The 14,927-nt window shown below is 40.3% G+C and overlaps 2 protein-coding genes across 2 annotated transcripts in view; both read left to right on the forward strand.

The window, feature by feature from the left end:
• Nucleotides 1-986: 986 nt before the first annotated feature.
• LOC130918414 (major histocompatibility complex class I-related gene protein-like) lies at nt 987-5,595 on the forward strand. The gene is made up of 5 exons (XM_057840094.1): nt 987-1,557; nt 3,891-4,190; nt 4,253-4,351; nt 4,415-4,432; nt 5,408-5,595. The coding sequence occupies exons 1-5, from the start codon at nt 987-989 to the stop codon at nt 5,593-5,595; spliced, it is 1,176 nt and encodes a 391-aa protein (XP_057696077.1).
• A 4,138-nt stretch (nt 5,596-9,733) lies between these two features.
• The window catches only part of apc2 (APC regulator of WNT signaling pathway 2), a 40,130-nt gene continuing 34,936 nt past the window's right edge, over nt 9,734-14,927 (forward strand). Inside the window, exon 1 of the mRNA XM_057841423.1 lies at nt 9,734-10,970. The gene's annotated coding sequence lies outside the window, so the exon portion shown is untranslated. The remainder of the gene's footprint in view (nt 10,971-14,927) is intronic.

Consider the following 14,927-nt stretch of genomic DNA (forward strand, 5'->3'; position numbering starts at 1 on the left):
GATCATTGTGCAAGTAATTATTGACATCAATGGCGGGCTACTAGTTTATTTTTTGATTGAAAATTTTACAAATTTTATTAAAACAAAAACATTAAGAGGGGTTTTAATATAAAATTTCTATAACTTGTACTAACATTTTTCTTTTAAGAACTACAAGTCTTTCTATCCATGGATCGCTTTAACAGAATGTTAATAATGTTAATGCCATCTTGTTATAATAAACAAATACAGTCCTTATGTACCGTATGTTGAATGTATGTATCCATCTTGTGTCTTATCTTTCCATTCCGACAATAATTTACAGGAAAATATGGCATATTTTATAGATGGTTTGAATTGCGATTAATTCATTTTTAAGCTGATTAAAAAATTTAATCGTTTGACAGCCCTAATACCTTTCACTATACTGTCAATTAAATCTGTCTGAGCGGGACATGTGCGTTAATTGCGTCAAATATTTTAACGTGATTAATTTGAAAAAATAATTACCGGCTGTTAAAGCGATCATTTGACAGCCCTAATAGTAATGTTATATCATGACTTGACACTCCTAATATTTCAACTTTCCTTGTCATATTACAACTTTAATATCATAATGTGACGTCCAATTTTGTAACATGCGTAGAATATGATGTGAACTTAAGTACTATGATGACTTTATTTCATAACAAATTTTTACCGGTAATAGGACGTAAATGTACATCGTGTTATGGAGTCATCATATTTTGAATTTCTTTTGTGTTTTATCACAACTTTTTCTGATCGTATTGCAACGTATCACTTTAATGCCATTTTAATCTTCTAATATTATGGCTTGATTCATTCTCATCATCCTTTTTTTTTTTCTTTCTTTGTGTATCCTGAATCGTCTATCTGTCGTCATGTCAAAGATAATAAGTACAAGAAAGAAATGCTTTTGTTTTTTTTTCTTTATAGTGATCCACTCTCTCAAATATATGAGGACTGCGTCATTTCAAATTCCAAACATGCCAGAGTATTTGAGTGTGGGTTATGTTGACGGCGTTCCCATTTCACACTACGACAGCGATAGCGGGAAAGCAAAAGCCAAACAGGAATGGATGAACAAAATCACGGCCGAGGAGCCACGCTACTGGGAGAGACAGACACAGATCAATATTGGTAATCATGAGAGAGAGAAAGTCGGCATTCATCGTCTTCAAGAGCGCTTCAACCAAACGGGAGGTTTGTGGTGGTTCCAGTTTGGAGCATTTCATCCGGCCGGACGCTGGCTTCTCACCTGGCGTGCCTTTCTCTCAGGTCTTCACATGATCCAGCGCATGGGTGGCTGCCAATGGGACGATAAGACCGACCAGGTGGATGGTTGGTATTACGACAGTTACGACGGAGAAGACTTCATATGGTTTGATTTGAAGGGACTGAGATGGATCGCCGTCCAGCCGCGAGCTGTCGTCACCAAACACAAGTGGGACCGAGATGAGGGCTATAATGACTACTTGAAGTATTACCTGACTGTGGAATGTCCATTTTACTTGAAGAAGTACGTGAGCTTCGGGAGGGACGTCCTGATGAGAACAGGTAACGTACAGCCTGTCTCTCACACATTGTCCGTGAAATGTGTCCTCCATTTTGTTCACCAATGCTTTCTTTTCTCTCCTTCATTCTCCATTTTGAGCTGAACATCTCATCTTTAATGTTGTCTCCCGAATTTGTCTTCTCACACCTTCTGTCTTGCACATTTCATACTTGGCACACTTTTTTTTTTGTTTCTTCGCTCACCCATTTTTAGTGAATTTTATCATTTCAAGAAAACAACCCAAAATCAACAGGAAATGACCCAAAATGAACAGGAAGTTACCTGGAAATGCTGGGCAATCAACAGGAAGTGACCCAAAGGTGTTTCAAAATGAACAAAAAGTGACTCAGAATACCTGACAACATACAGGAAGTGACCCAAAATCAACAGGAAGTGACTTGAAGTCAACAGGAAGTGACCGAAAAGTGCACTAATACCAAAAGAATTGGATCTGAAGTCAACAAGGAAGTGACCTGGAAATGCCCCAAAATCATCAGGAAGTGCCCTAAAACCAGCAAAAAGAGTGACTCAAAATCAATAGGAAGCGATCCAAAATCAACAGGAAGTGACCCAAAATGAACAGGAAGTGACCCAAAAGTGTTTCAAAATCAACAAAAAGTGACTCGGAATACCTGAAAACATACAAGAAGTGACTTGAAGTCAACAGGAAGTGACCGAAAAGTGCACTAATGCCAAAAGAAATGGATATGAAGTCAACGAGGACGTGACCTGGAAATGCCCCAAAATCATCAGGAAGTGCCCTAAAACCATCAAAAAGAGTGACTTGGAATGCCTCAAAATGTACAGGAAGTGATCCAAAATCAACAGGAAGTGACCGAAAATCAACAGGAAGTAACCTGGAAATGCTGGGCAATCAACAGGGAGTGACGGTGACCCAAAGGTGTTTCAAAATCAACAAAAAGTGACTCAGAATACCTGAAAACGTACAGGAAGAGACCCAAAATCAACAGGAAGTGACTTGAAGTCAACAGGAGGTGACCGAAAAGTGCACTAATACCAAAAGAAATGGATATGAAGTCAACAAGGAAGTGACCTGGAAATGCCCCAAAATCATCAGGAAGTGCCCTAAACCATCAAAAAGAGTGACTTGGAATGCCTCAAAATGTACAGGAAGTGACCCAAAATCAACAGGAAGTAACCTGGATATGCTGGCCAATCAACAGGAAGTGACCCAAAAGTGTTTCAAAATCAACAAAAAGTGACTCGGAATATCTGAAAACATACAGGAGGTGACCCAAAATCAACAGGAAGTGACCCAAAATCAACAGGAAGTAACCTGGATATGCTGGCCAATCAACAGGAAGTGACCCAAAAGTGTTTCAAAATCAACAAAATGTGACTGAGAATACCTGAAAACATACAGGAAGTGACCCAAAATCAACGGGAAGTGACTTGAAGTCAACAGGAAGTGACCGAAAAGTGCACTAATACCAAAAGAAATGGATCTGAAGTCAACAAGGAAGTGACCTAAAACCATCAAGAACAGTGACTTGGAATGCCTCAAAATACTACAGGAAGTGACCCAAAATCAACAAGAAGAGACCCAGAACTGCCTCAAAATCAACAAGTAGTGACCAATAAACAGGAAATGACCAAGAAAAAATCAACAGCAAGTGGCCAATAAAAAGGAAGTGACCCAGAAATGCACTAACACCAACAGTAAATGACCTGAAATCAACAAAAAGTGACACCAAAATGCCTCAAAATCAACAGGAAGTGACCCAGAAATGCATTAATACCAACAGAAACGGACCTGAAATCAACAGGAAGTGACCTAAAAACCAATAAACAGTGACTCCAAAACTAAAGGATGTCGTCGGGAAATGCCTTCAATTTAACAGGAACAGGAAGTGAGATCGGAATATCCCCAAATCTACAGAAAGTGACCTCCAAATGCCCCAAACAAACAAAGTCATCCAAAAACAAGAAGAAGTAAACTGAAAATGCCTCAACATCAATAGGAAGTGACCCAGAAAAGCCCTAAAACCAACAGGAAATAATCCAAAATATACAGGAAGTGATCCTGAAATGCCTCAAAATATACAGAAAGCGACTAAAAGTGACCCAAAAATGCCTTGAAATCCACAGGAAGTGACCAATGAACAGCAAGTAACAGGGAAAGGCTTTAGAATCAACAGGAAATGATCCAAAATATACAGGAAGTCATCCCTGGACACCCAAAAATGTACAGGAAATGACTCAAAATCAACAGGAAGTGACTCAGAAATATCCTGAAATGAACAGGGATTGATACAGATGAACGTCCAATTCAACGTCTCCCAGGCAGGAAGTGACCCAGAAACGTCCTTTTCAGAACTCCCGCGGGTGTCCCTGCTGCAGAAGACGGCGGGCTCGCCGGTCACCTGCCACGCCACCGGTTTCTACCCCAGGGCGGCCGTCCTCTTCTGGAGGAAAGACGGCCAGCATCTGGACGAGAACGTGGAAATGGACGAGATCCTCCCCAACCACGACGGGACCTTCCAGACCGGCGCTCGCCTCCTCGCGGTGGACGAAGGCGCTCGCTACGAGTGCGTCTTCCAGCTGGACGGCGTCCCGGAGGGCGTGGTCACCCCGCTGGACCTCGCCGAGGTGTTGAGCAACGAGCGCATAGAAGGTAAGACGAGCCCTTCCGTCCTCGTCCGACTCTTACGTAATTTCGTTTGATTTTTTTGTCAGCGCGAGAAAGGAGGAAGATGACGCTGGCTGTCGCCGTCCCCTTGGCCCTTCTCTTTCTGTTCGTCGCCATCGCCGTCATTGTCGTCAAGCGCAAACGAGGTATGGGACGTTGGCCAGTTTCACGTCGACCGTCACTGAGACGTTTCTCTCTTTTCATTGCAGCCAAATACACGCCAGCTCGTAAGTAAAAGCGTTTCTGGGTCACTTCTTGTTCATTGTTTTTTTTAGGTCACTTCCTATACATTTTGGGGTCACTTCCTGTACATTTTGGATCATTTCCTGTTGCTTTTACGGCCTTTCCCTGTCACTTCCTACTCACTGGTAGCTTCCGGTTGATTTTGGTGCTTTTCCAGGTCACTTCCTGTTGATTTCAAGTAGAGCTGAAAGGAATACTCGAGCAACTCGAATAACTCGAGTTTAAAAACTGATCCGAGTAATTTTATTCACCTCGAGTAATCGTTTATTTTGACAGCTCTAAGCATCACGTTTTGCTCGGACTACTTTTAATGCGGGACAACGCGCTGATGTCACGTGCGTAGAGGAAGAAGCAAAAAAAAAAACTTACTGCAGCTGACAGCCGCTACAAACAACGCCGACGTTGCTAACGTTGCTAAATACTAGCCCGCACGATGCCTCGTTGGTAGCAGGTAGCGTCTGATGAGTCTCATAGAGATCACATGTATGTTGAACTAGATGCGCATTGACAGACTCAGCCGCGTCTGGGCAGCGTTAGTAAACAGCCGCCATCTTAAAGCAGCAGTAGTAGTAAGTGCTAATAAAGAGCGCTAAGCGCTAATAAATAAAGATTACCATTACTAGCCACGTTTACATGGAGCCAAATATTCCAATTACAATCGGTTTAGATGTTCAAACCGAATAAATGTGTTCCATATAAACACCTCATTCGGAATGAACAGGCCCAAACCGAATGGAATTTCATTCCGTTTCTGTTACGGCTACGTACATTCCTCCTATTTACGGCGTGTTTTTCTGCTCCTTAACATTAATAATCAAAATGGTGAAGGCGTGTGTGGCTATAATTATTTTAAAATTCAATTGGAAATAAACGGTATTGACAGGCTACATCTTTTTCCCGGTCCTCCCATTTGACAACCCTGAGCTAAAAACTCCACCCCCTTATTTCCCCTAACACAGCTACCCGCGCCGATTCAGAGACCGCTTCCTCTCGGACCGATTCTCCCAAGGCGGCTTCTTCCGAGACGGATTCCCTCGGAGTCGCTTTGTCTGAGACCGACACCACCGAGGCCGCTTCTCCCGACAAACATTGTCACCGAGAGACCTCTAGAGGGTGCTTTAGGAGGAATTTGAGGGCTTCCATCTAAGATGATGAGGACGAGTTACTGTAAGACAGTTCGGGCATTTGTGCTGTTCACGGAGATCTACCCTGAGTGGAACGTGAAGAAAAGCTACAAGCGCCGACTATTTCTTGAGGAACTTTGCAAGGCTCTAATTCGGACAGAAGTCCTAAAACGGGAACCACCGCCTTCTGCCGAAGGCTTGGTTGAGCAGCGAGCTGGACCCCCGTCCAAGCGCAAACAATGTGGCCTTTGCACAAAGCCACTTCGGGCTTCGAACATAATAATAAATAATAATACATTTTATTTATAACGCACTTTACATTTGAACAACAAATCTCAAAGTGCACATCATGAATTCTCTTTATTGTTATTATGTTAACTGTTATATTGTATATATCTTTTGTAAAATTGTTAACATAAATTCTATCATCAAATCGGTTATTGTCACTTTGTCACAGTCTTGTTCTAAAAATATAGTTGCGACTTTTACTTATCCAATGATGTAATTATGTAATATAAAATATTTTAGTTTGATTTATATATAGCCTATATAGCATAGTTAGTTTTACTATTAGGATAATGCTGCTATTATTGTCCATAGCCCGCCCCTTCCAAAAAAAAAACTATATGTTTAGATAGGTCTGATGCCACTGAACATTTTGAGTGGTTGAAAGTGAAAAAATATTCAGAAATGACTTGGTTATCACACTTCAAAGGAAAAGCCATTTTTTGGACAAAATCACAAGAGTTTAGTGTAAATGAGAAAACCGCAATTGTGTAAAAACTGGGCATGCATAAAAAATTCGGTTGTTACGACTTGTTGACTTATTCAAGCCCCTAATTATGTCATATGGAATAGTAAAATTAGACTTTTGTTTTTATATATATATAGCATAGTTAGTTTTGCTATTAGGATAATGCTGCTATTATTGTCCATGGGGGGCATTAAAAAATAAATAAATAAATAAATAAACTATATATGTGTACTGTGTAGATAGGTCTGATGCCACTGAACATTTTGAGTGGTTGAAAGTGAAAAAATATTCAGAAATGACTTAGTTATCACACTTCAAAGGAAAAGCCATTTTTTGGACAAAATCACAAGAGTTTAGTGTAAATGAGAAAACTGCAAATGTGTAAAAACTGGGCATGCATAAAAAAATCGGTTGTTATGACTTAACGACTTATTCAAGCCTCAACTATGTGATATGGAATATTCAAATTAGACTTTTGTTTTTTATATATATACAGCATCGTTAGTTTTGCAATTCGGATAATGCTGCTATTATTGTCCATAGGGGGCATTAGAAAATAAAAAATAAAATAAAAAACTATATATGTGTAGATAGGTCTGATGCCACTGAACATTTTGAGTGGTTGAAAGTGAAAAAATATTCAGAAATGACTTAGTTATCACACTTCAAAGGAAAAGCCATTTTTTGGACAAAATCACAAGAGTTTAGTGTAAATGAGAAAACTGCAAATGTGTAAAAACTGGCCATGCATAAAAAAATCGGTTGTTATGACTTAACGACTTATTCAAGCCTCTAACTATGTGATATGGAATATTCAAATTAGACTTGTTTTCTTTATATATATAGCATCGTTAGTTTTGCAATTCGGATAATGCTGCTATTATTGTCCATAGGGGGCATTAGAAAATAAAAAATAAAATAAAAAACTATATATGTGTAGATAGGTCTGATGCCACTGAACATTTTGAGTGGTTGAAAGTGAAAAAATATTCAGAAATGACTTAGTTATCACACTTCAAAGGAAAAGCCATTTTTTTGGACAAAATCACAAGAATTTAGTCAAAATAACGCCCAAGGGTGAAACAAGCAGCACCTGAATATTACGGTACAACCGTATAACAGTATTGTAAATTGCTCCATAAATCTCCCATATTGTGGTGCGACCTATATACACCAGTGTATATGGTGGTTGCTTTTCGGTCACGCCTCTTTTCTTCTGATTGGCTGGAACATCAGAGGAAATGGTTGGACAGTTGATCAATCAATCCAAATATGAGGTTACTTATTGTAAATGCGGTTGGTCAAAAGTATCAAAGTATGGATACTGAATTGTTGTATCCGGATATGTTGCACTACCTTTGATAGGAACATCATGTCCTATTGTTTGCATGTCGACTGATCGGCTACCGTTGACGGTGCTAAGCTAAGGCCAATGAGCAACCAAAGCTCCTCGGTAGCAAGGCCCCTGAGGTGGATGAGATCCACCTGGAGTTCCTGCTCTGGATGTTGTGGTGCTGTTGTGGCCGACACACCTCTACGGGGACAGTGCCTCTGGACTGGCAGACTGGGGTCATGGTCCCCCTTTTTAAGAAGGGGGACTGAAGGGTGTGTTCTAATTACGGAGGGATCAAACTCCTCAGGCTCCCGGTAAAGTCTATTCAGGGGTGCTGGAGAAGAGGGTCCGTTGGGAAGTCCAATCTCTGATTCATAAGGAGCAGTGTGGTTTTTGTTCCGGCTGTGGAAGAGGGGACCAGCTCTAACCCTCGGCAGGGTCGTCGAGGATGCGTGGGAGTTTGCTCAACCCGTCTACATGTGTTTTCTGGATTTGGAGAAGGCGTTCAACCGTATCCTTCGGGGAGTTCTGTGAGGGGTGCTTTGAGAGTAAGGGCTGTTCGGTCCCTGTACAACCAGTGCTAGAGTTTGGTCTGCATTGCCTGCAGTTAGTCGGATTTGTTCCCAGTGAGGGTTGGACTCTGCCAAGGTTGCTCTTCTTCACTGATTCTGTTCATAACTTTCATGGACAGAATTTCTACGTGCAGCAGAAGCGTTAAGGGGGTCTGGTGGCCTTTGCATTGCATCTCTGCTTTTTGCAGATGATGTGGTGCTGTTGGCTTCATCAAGCAACTCTCACTGGAGCGGTTTGCAGCCGAGTGTGAAGGGGTCGGGATGAAGATCAGCACCTCCAAATCCAAGACCGTGGTCCTCAGTCGGAAAAAGCGGGCGTGCCTTCTCCGGGTCGGGGATGAGATCCTGCCCCAAGTGGATGAGTTCAAGTATCTTGGGGTCGTGATCACGAGGGAGTGGGAGATCGACTGGCGGATCGGTGCAGCGTCTGGAAGGAGCTGAGCCAAAAGTCAAAGCTCTCGATTTACAAGTCGATCTACGGTACGTTCCTATCCTCACCTATGGTCACGAGCTGTGGGTCGTGACCAAAAGAACATGATCCCGGATACAAGTGTCCGAAATGATTTTCCTCCGCAGGCTGTCTGGGCTCTCCGTTAGAGATAGGTTGAGAAGCTCTGTTATCCGGGAAGGACTCTGGGTCGAGCCACTACTCCTCTGTTTGAGAGAAGCCAGCTCAGTTGGCTCAGGCATCTGGTTCAGATGCCTCCCTGGAGAGGTGTTCCGGGCACGTTCCATCGGCGGAGGCCCTGGGGATGACCCAGGACACGCTGGAGAGACTATGTCTCTTGGTTGACTTGGGAACACCTCGGGATCCCGCCGGAAAAGCTGGTTGAAGAGGCCAGGGAGAGGGAAGTTTGGGCTTCCCCTTGTAAAGCTGCTGCCCCGCCACCTGACCCCATGCGGTAGTTAATGGATGAGCATTCAATACAGATTTAGCCACTTTTACTTTTGATTTTCAACTTTTACTTTCCGTTGAAAGCGTCGGGACGCCTCTCATTGTTGACACGCATTTCTCAATTGGACTCTAAAGCGCTTGATTGAACACTCTTGTGTACAAACCTTGGATCTCGTGCTGGAGAAAAGCAACTGGTAACCTCCTTATATATGCTTTAAAATTGACGATCAAGTGAACGATATACAGTCAATGATTTGGGGCGGGAAAAAAAAAATGTAAATCTGCTATTAAAGAGACTTCTTCTGTTACGCCCTGTTACTGTCAGTGTATACTTCGCTCTTAGCAATGCAGCAGCGCCTCCCAGTGGCCAAACTGCGCATGCCAATGAAAATATCTACATTAGCGATCTGCTGTGCTAACTATCGATTCAGCACAGACCGTTTAACCAATGAGGTTTCTGCTAAAACAAGCAGCACCTGACTACAATCAACTGCTTACACTTGGAAGACACCAGATTGGTGCAAAGGTGTCGTCCTATTTTGTTGGAAAGAAATCCTGCACACAGCGACCCAACGTGGAATACTTCGGAGACGCCTGATGTAAGTTGTTGCTCAATAAAAAGTCAATAAATTGTAAAATGTAGCAAGTTTTATTTGTTTCAGTCCCCGCCTACTGCCCATAGTAAGCTGGGATAGGCTTCAGCTCATCCGCGACCCATGTGAGGAAAAGCGGCATGGAAAATGAACGAATGAAAGAATGAATTCAATGTCTTTATTAAGGGACCATTAGCCGATATGACATTAAAACACCACCAATTCGATTAATTAAAAATCCTGTAATTAATGAGTGAAAGAAAATTGCCTGACAGCACATAATCACTACAGCCCTTATCGGCAAAACGTTCATTGGCTGCCACCCTCCCACTCCAAATGGATTGGACATCTGGAGACGTCAACGGCAGATGACGGGTAAATAGCAGATGCTTTGACATCGATAAAATGATCTTTTAAGATAGTTATGGCTTGATTTGAATGTCACTACGTTGACTTTGGTGGGAATGTTGCCCCTACCAAGATGGCCGCCAACCTGAGGCCATTTTGATTGGGGCAATGAAAGCTCTTTTCGTGCTTCGGCCCTCAATTGAAATGAGTTTATCAGTGGTAGTTTCCAATACATTTCAAGTTCTTATTAACTGCCAACCCTCCCACTTCACATTGATTGGACGTCTAAAGCAAATGGCAGCCACAGCAAAAGGATGAATGGACGCCGCATGATTAGACATCTATCAAGGTCAATGGCACAAAAAAAAAACTAGTCACTTGCCCTATAAAGGGTTAATAAGACACGGGTTGTCATCCCGCGCCTCCCTCTCCCTCGCTCATTCGTGTATCTTCGGCTATTTCCGGGAGAACGACAGAGGATATGGAAAACGGCCTCATTTTTTCGTTCGTGCATCTTCGGCTCTTTCCGGAAAGTGACACAGCCTGGTGGAAAAGGTTCTCGTTCCTTCGTGCATCTTCGGCTCCTTCCGGAAGAGCGACACAGCATATGGAAAACGGGCTCATTCCTTCGTGCATCTTCGGCTTTTTCCGGAAAGACGAGGCAGGAAAATAGCTTTCCTTACACGTACGCCTTCTGAATGCACTATCCCTTCTTGCGCCAAGTTCGAGCATGTTCAGTTCGAGCTAACCGAACCGCCTTCCTCCTCCTCCTCTTCCTCACTCGTCACCCCTTGGCCCCTCCCCTCCCTGACGCTCCCAGCAGCATCGTCGTCGTCGTAGTCGTCGCGTCCGACCTTGCTTTGGTTGTTTTTGCCCTGCAAGACGAAAGACGAGCAACTGCAGGTCAGAATGCTTTTTTTGTCCTTTTTGGGTCTACATTTGATTTGCGTGTTTGTAGCGAGAAGGGGGAGGGGGCGGGCGCAAGATGGAGGAATGATGATGATGAGGGGGAGAGATGGAAGGATGAAGGCAGGTGTGTGCAAAATGGAGGATGGACAAAGGACGAGCGAGGAAAAGACACAAGAGGACATACTGAATACACAATCATATATTCAGTGACCGCATATTTTGTAGTAAGTCACATTGACGGCCATAGACGTCCGATCTATTTGAAACCCTCAAGCTTCAAATGAACTGGACGTCTACTCGTGATTAGCTAACTGGGGAAGGATGATTGGACGCCGCGTTATTGGACATTATTTTTCTGTTTATTTTTAAATTTGTCCTGAAATATTGTTTTTAATTTTTCCAATTTGGTTCATTTTGTTTGTTTAAATCCCAGATATATACTCAGTCTTTCGTTTGCCCTTTCAGGTTATATTTTTAAATTATTTTCATTAATAATTTCCCCTCAATATGTTGATTTTTGATATTGTGATTTTTTTTTAGTTTTTAACATTTATTTTGTTATTATTATTTGGTATTATTCATTTTAATATATGTCAATCATTCCATGTTTTATTTTTAATATATAGTGTATATACGGTATATCTATAAATACTAGTGTATTTAAAAAAAAAAAAAAAATATATATATATATATATATACATATTTGTTAAAAATCATAAAAAAATTTTTTTTAAACTATGACGGACAAAGTTTTGTGTTTAATTCGCCTTTCAGCTGCGATAGGCTCCAGCACCCTCGCGAACCTGACGATGGATAGCTTGAAAATTGATAGATAGTAAGTCTTATATTTTAAAAGTTCTTAATTTTTTTTGAATATGTGCTATGACATTGACTTGCGACCTGTGTTTTGTTTGTCCTGTTTTTTTTTTTTTTTTTTTGGAAATATATATTCTTTTAATTTTAAAATACTTTTTTAATGTTATTGAATTATTTTTATATTATCAGATTTATTTGTTATTTATGTTTATTTATTTATTTATGTTATTTATGGAATTATTAATTTTAATTAATTCATTTTCTATTTTTGTCCTTTTAAAAAATATAATTTAAAGATTTTTTTTATGTTATAGTATTGCATTTTTTATATTTATAATATAAATTTTATTGATTCAGATAATTTTTAATTAATAAAAAATATCCTGAGACATTTAAAAAAATTGAATCTACTTTTAGAATTTTTGTTATATTGTTTTATTTTTTATACTGTTATAATTAAATCATTTTCATATGTTAATTTTATTGTTATTAATTATTTATTTTTATTTATGATAAAGTCAATGTTTTTGTTAATTATTATTTAATTTATTTCTGTTATTTTTAAATAAAAAGGTAAATTTAATATATCATTGACTGGCGAACATGTTTTTGTTTGTCCTTTAAATTTTTTTTTTTACATTTTTTCATATTATTGTTTTATAATTATTCTGTATTTAATTATATAATTATTTAATATTATCAAATTTTAAATATATTTTTATTTTATTAGTTTTTAACAATGAAAAAAAAAGTTTGTTTTTCATTTTTTCAGATCTAATTTTAAGATACATTTTGATGTTATATTATTGTATTATTTTTTAAATCAATTATTATTCAATTCATATTCATTTAAATTCAATATTTTTTTATTTCATCATTATTATTATTAGTTTTTTAATTAGTGTTTTATTAGTAGTAGGACGGCTCGTTGACGAATTGGACGTCTATTGCTGTCGACGTGTTAAGCTAGGCTATAATCGCGTGAGTGCCTAAGTGTTGCATCACCCTGCCTGTGGGATGCGGTTGCCGTGGCAACCGGACTGTCTCGGGTTCGAGGGAGGCTTGCGGGAATAGATGCTCATTGTTCACTTTTTCATGCAAAAAAAAAAAAAAATGACGTTAATTGTTTCCTGTTTGAAGTCGCCACGCTCTTATGTCATGTCGGGTGTTTCAGCAGTAACCGTTCCCTCGCCATTATTGACGTTTCCGTCCGCTGGCGTGTTTTGTAACAAAATCAATCCAACCCGCCAGTGACTTAATCACTGGTCGATGTCCAGTCTATTTGAGGTGGGAGGGTGGCAGAGAATGAAGGTTTATTTATTCCCTGCCGCCCATCCCGCTTCAAATGGATTGGACGTCTGGCGCTGTCAATGGCAGCCTCTGAGTCATTAGCAGATGCTTTGACATTGATAAAATGAAGAAATAAGCTATAGGCCTTGGGGTGGACCCTGAAAAAGTGCCTAGAAAATGAGTTTCCTTCCACTGTCTGGGCACTACTTGTTCAGTGCATTTTTTGATAGATAATACCCTTCTGAACTTTGGCTTAAAAAGTTCACCCAACGTTTGCCTGCACCAATTTTGTCAAAAGCCAGGAATATATATATAGGGAAATAACAAAAAACGAAAATCTGGTGCTGCCATTTCTGGTTGTAAAATGTCTTATATTAAATTTGGCAACACAAAATCTTTCTCAAATGTCATACATACATGTACCTGATATCAGAAACAAGTATTGGTGGTTTAGTATACTCATATGTGAATTTAGATCATTAAATGTAGCAAATCTGTGCAAAAAAAAAATCACTTCAACTAGAGGTGACACCAGCACATGAAGCACATATGTTACATTTATCTAAAAGCTTATGTTTTATATATGAAAACAATTCACAACCTACTATGTAATGAAAGGTACACAAGAAGCAGCACACACTGGCCAAGGCAAAAATGGACCGGATGAAAATAGATGCATTAAGAGCCCAGATAATTGTAACAAAGAGTATTTATTAAAGTGTCAGATTATGTCACAACATGTCATTTACACCCTCCCTCCCCGCCCCCTTCCCCACACACCAAAAAATTAAAAAATATATACAGTGCCTTGCAAAAGTATTCGGCCCCCTTGAATCTTGCAACCTTTCGCCACATTTCAGGCTTCAAACATAAAGATATGAAATTGAATTTTTTTGTCAAGAATCAACAACAAGTGGGACACAATCGTGAAGTGGAACAACATTTATTGGATAATTTCAACTTTTTTAACAAATAAAAAACTGAAAAGTGGGGCGTGCAATATTATTCGGCCCCTTTACTTTCAGTGCAGCAAACTCACTCCAGAAGTTCAGTGAGGATCTCTGAATGATCCAATGTTGTCCTAAATGACCGATGATGATAAATAGAATCCACCTGTGTGTAATCAAGTCTTCGTATAAATGCACCTGCTCTGTGATAGTCTCAGGGTTCTGTTTAAAGTGCAGAGAGCATTATGAAAACCAAGGAACACACCAGGCAGGTCCGAAATACTGTTGTGGAGAAGTTTAAAGCCGGATTTGGATTTCCCAAGCTTTAAACATCTCAAGGAGCACTGTGCAAGCCATCATATTGAAATGCAAGGAGCATCAGACCACTGCAAATCTACCAAGACCCGGCCGTCCTTCCAAACTTTCTTCTCAAACAAGAAGAAAACTGATCAGAGATGCAGCCAAGAGGCCCATGATCACTCTGGATGAACTGCAGAGATCTACAGCTGAGGTGGGAGAGTCTGTCCATAGGACAACAATCAGTCGTACACTGCACAAATCTGGCATTTATGGAAGAGTGGCAAGAAGAAAGCCATTTCTCAAAGATATCCATAAAAAGTCTGGTTTAAAGTTTGCCACAAGCCACCTGGGAGACACACCAAACATGTGGAAGGAGGTGCTCTGGTCAGATGAAACCAAAATTGAACTTTTTGGCCGCAATGCAAAACGATATGTTTGGCGTAAAAGCAACACAGCTCATCACCCTGAACACACCATCCCCACTGTCAAACATGGTGTTGGCAGCATCATGGTTTGGGCCTGCTTTTCTTTAGCTGGGACAGGGAAGATGGTTAAGACTGACAGGAACATTCTGGAAGAAAACCTGTTGGTATCTGCA

The sequence above is a fragment of the Corythoichthys intestinalis genome, chromosome 7, assembly GCF_030265065.1.
Source record: "Corythoichthys intestinalis isolate RoL2023-P3 chromosome 7, ASM3026506v1, whole genome shotgun sequence".
Taxonomy (NCBI): Eukaryota; Metazoa; Chordata; class Actinopteri; order Syngnathiformes; family Syngnathidae; genus Corythoichthys; species Corythoichthys intestinalis.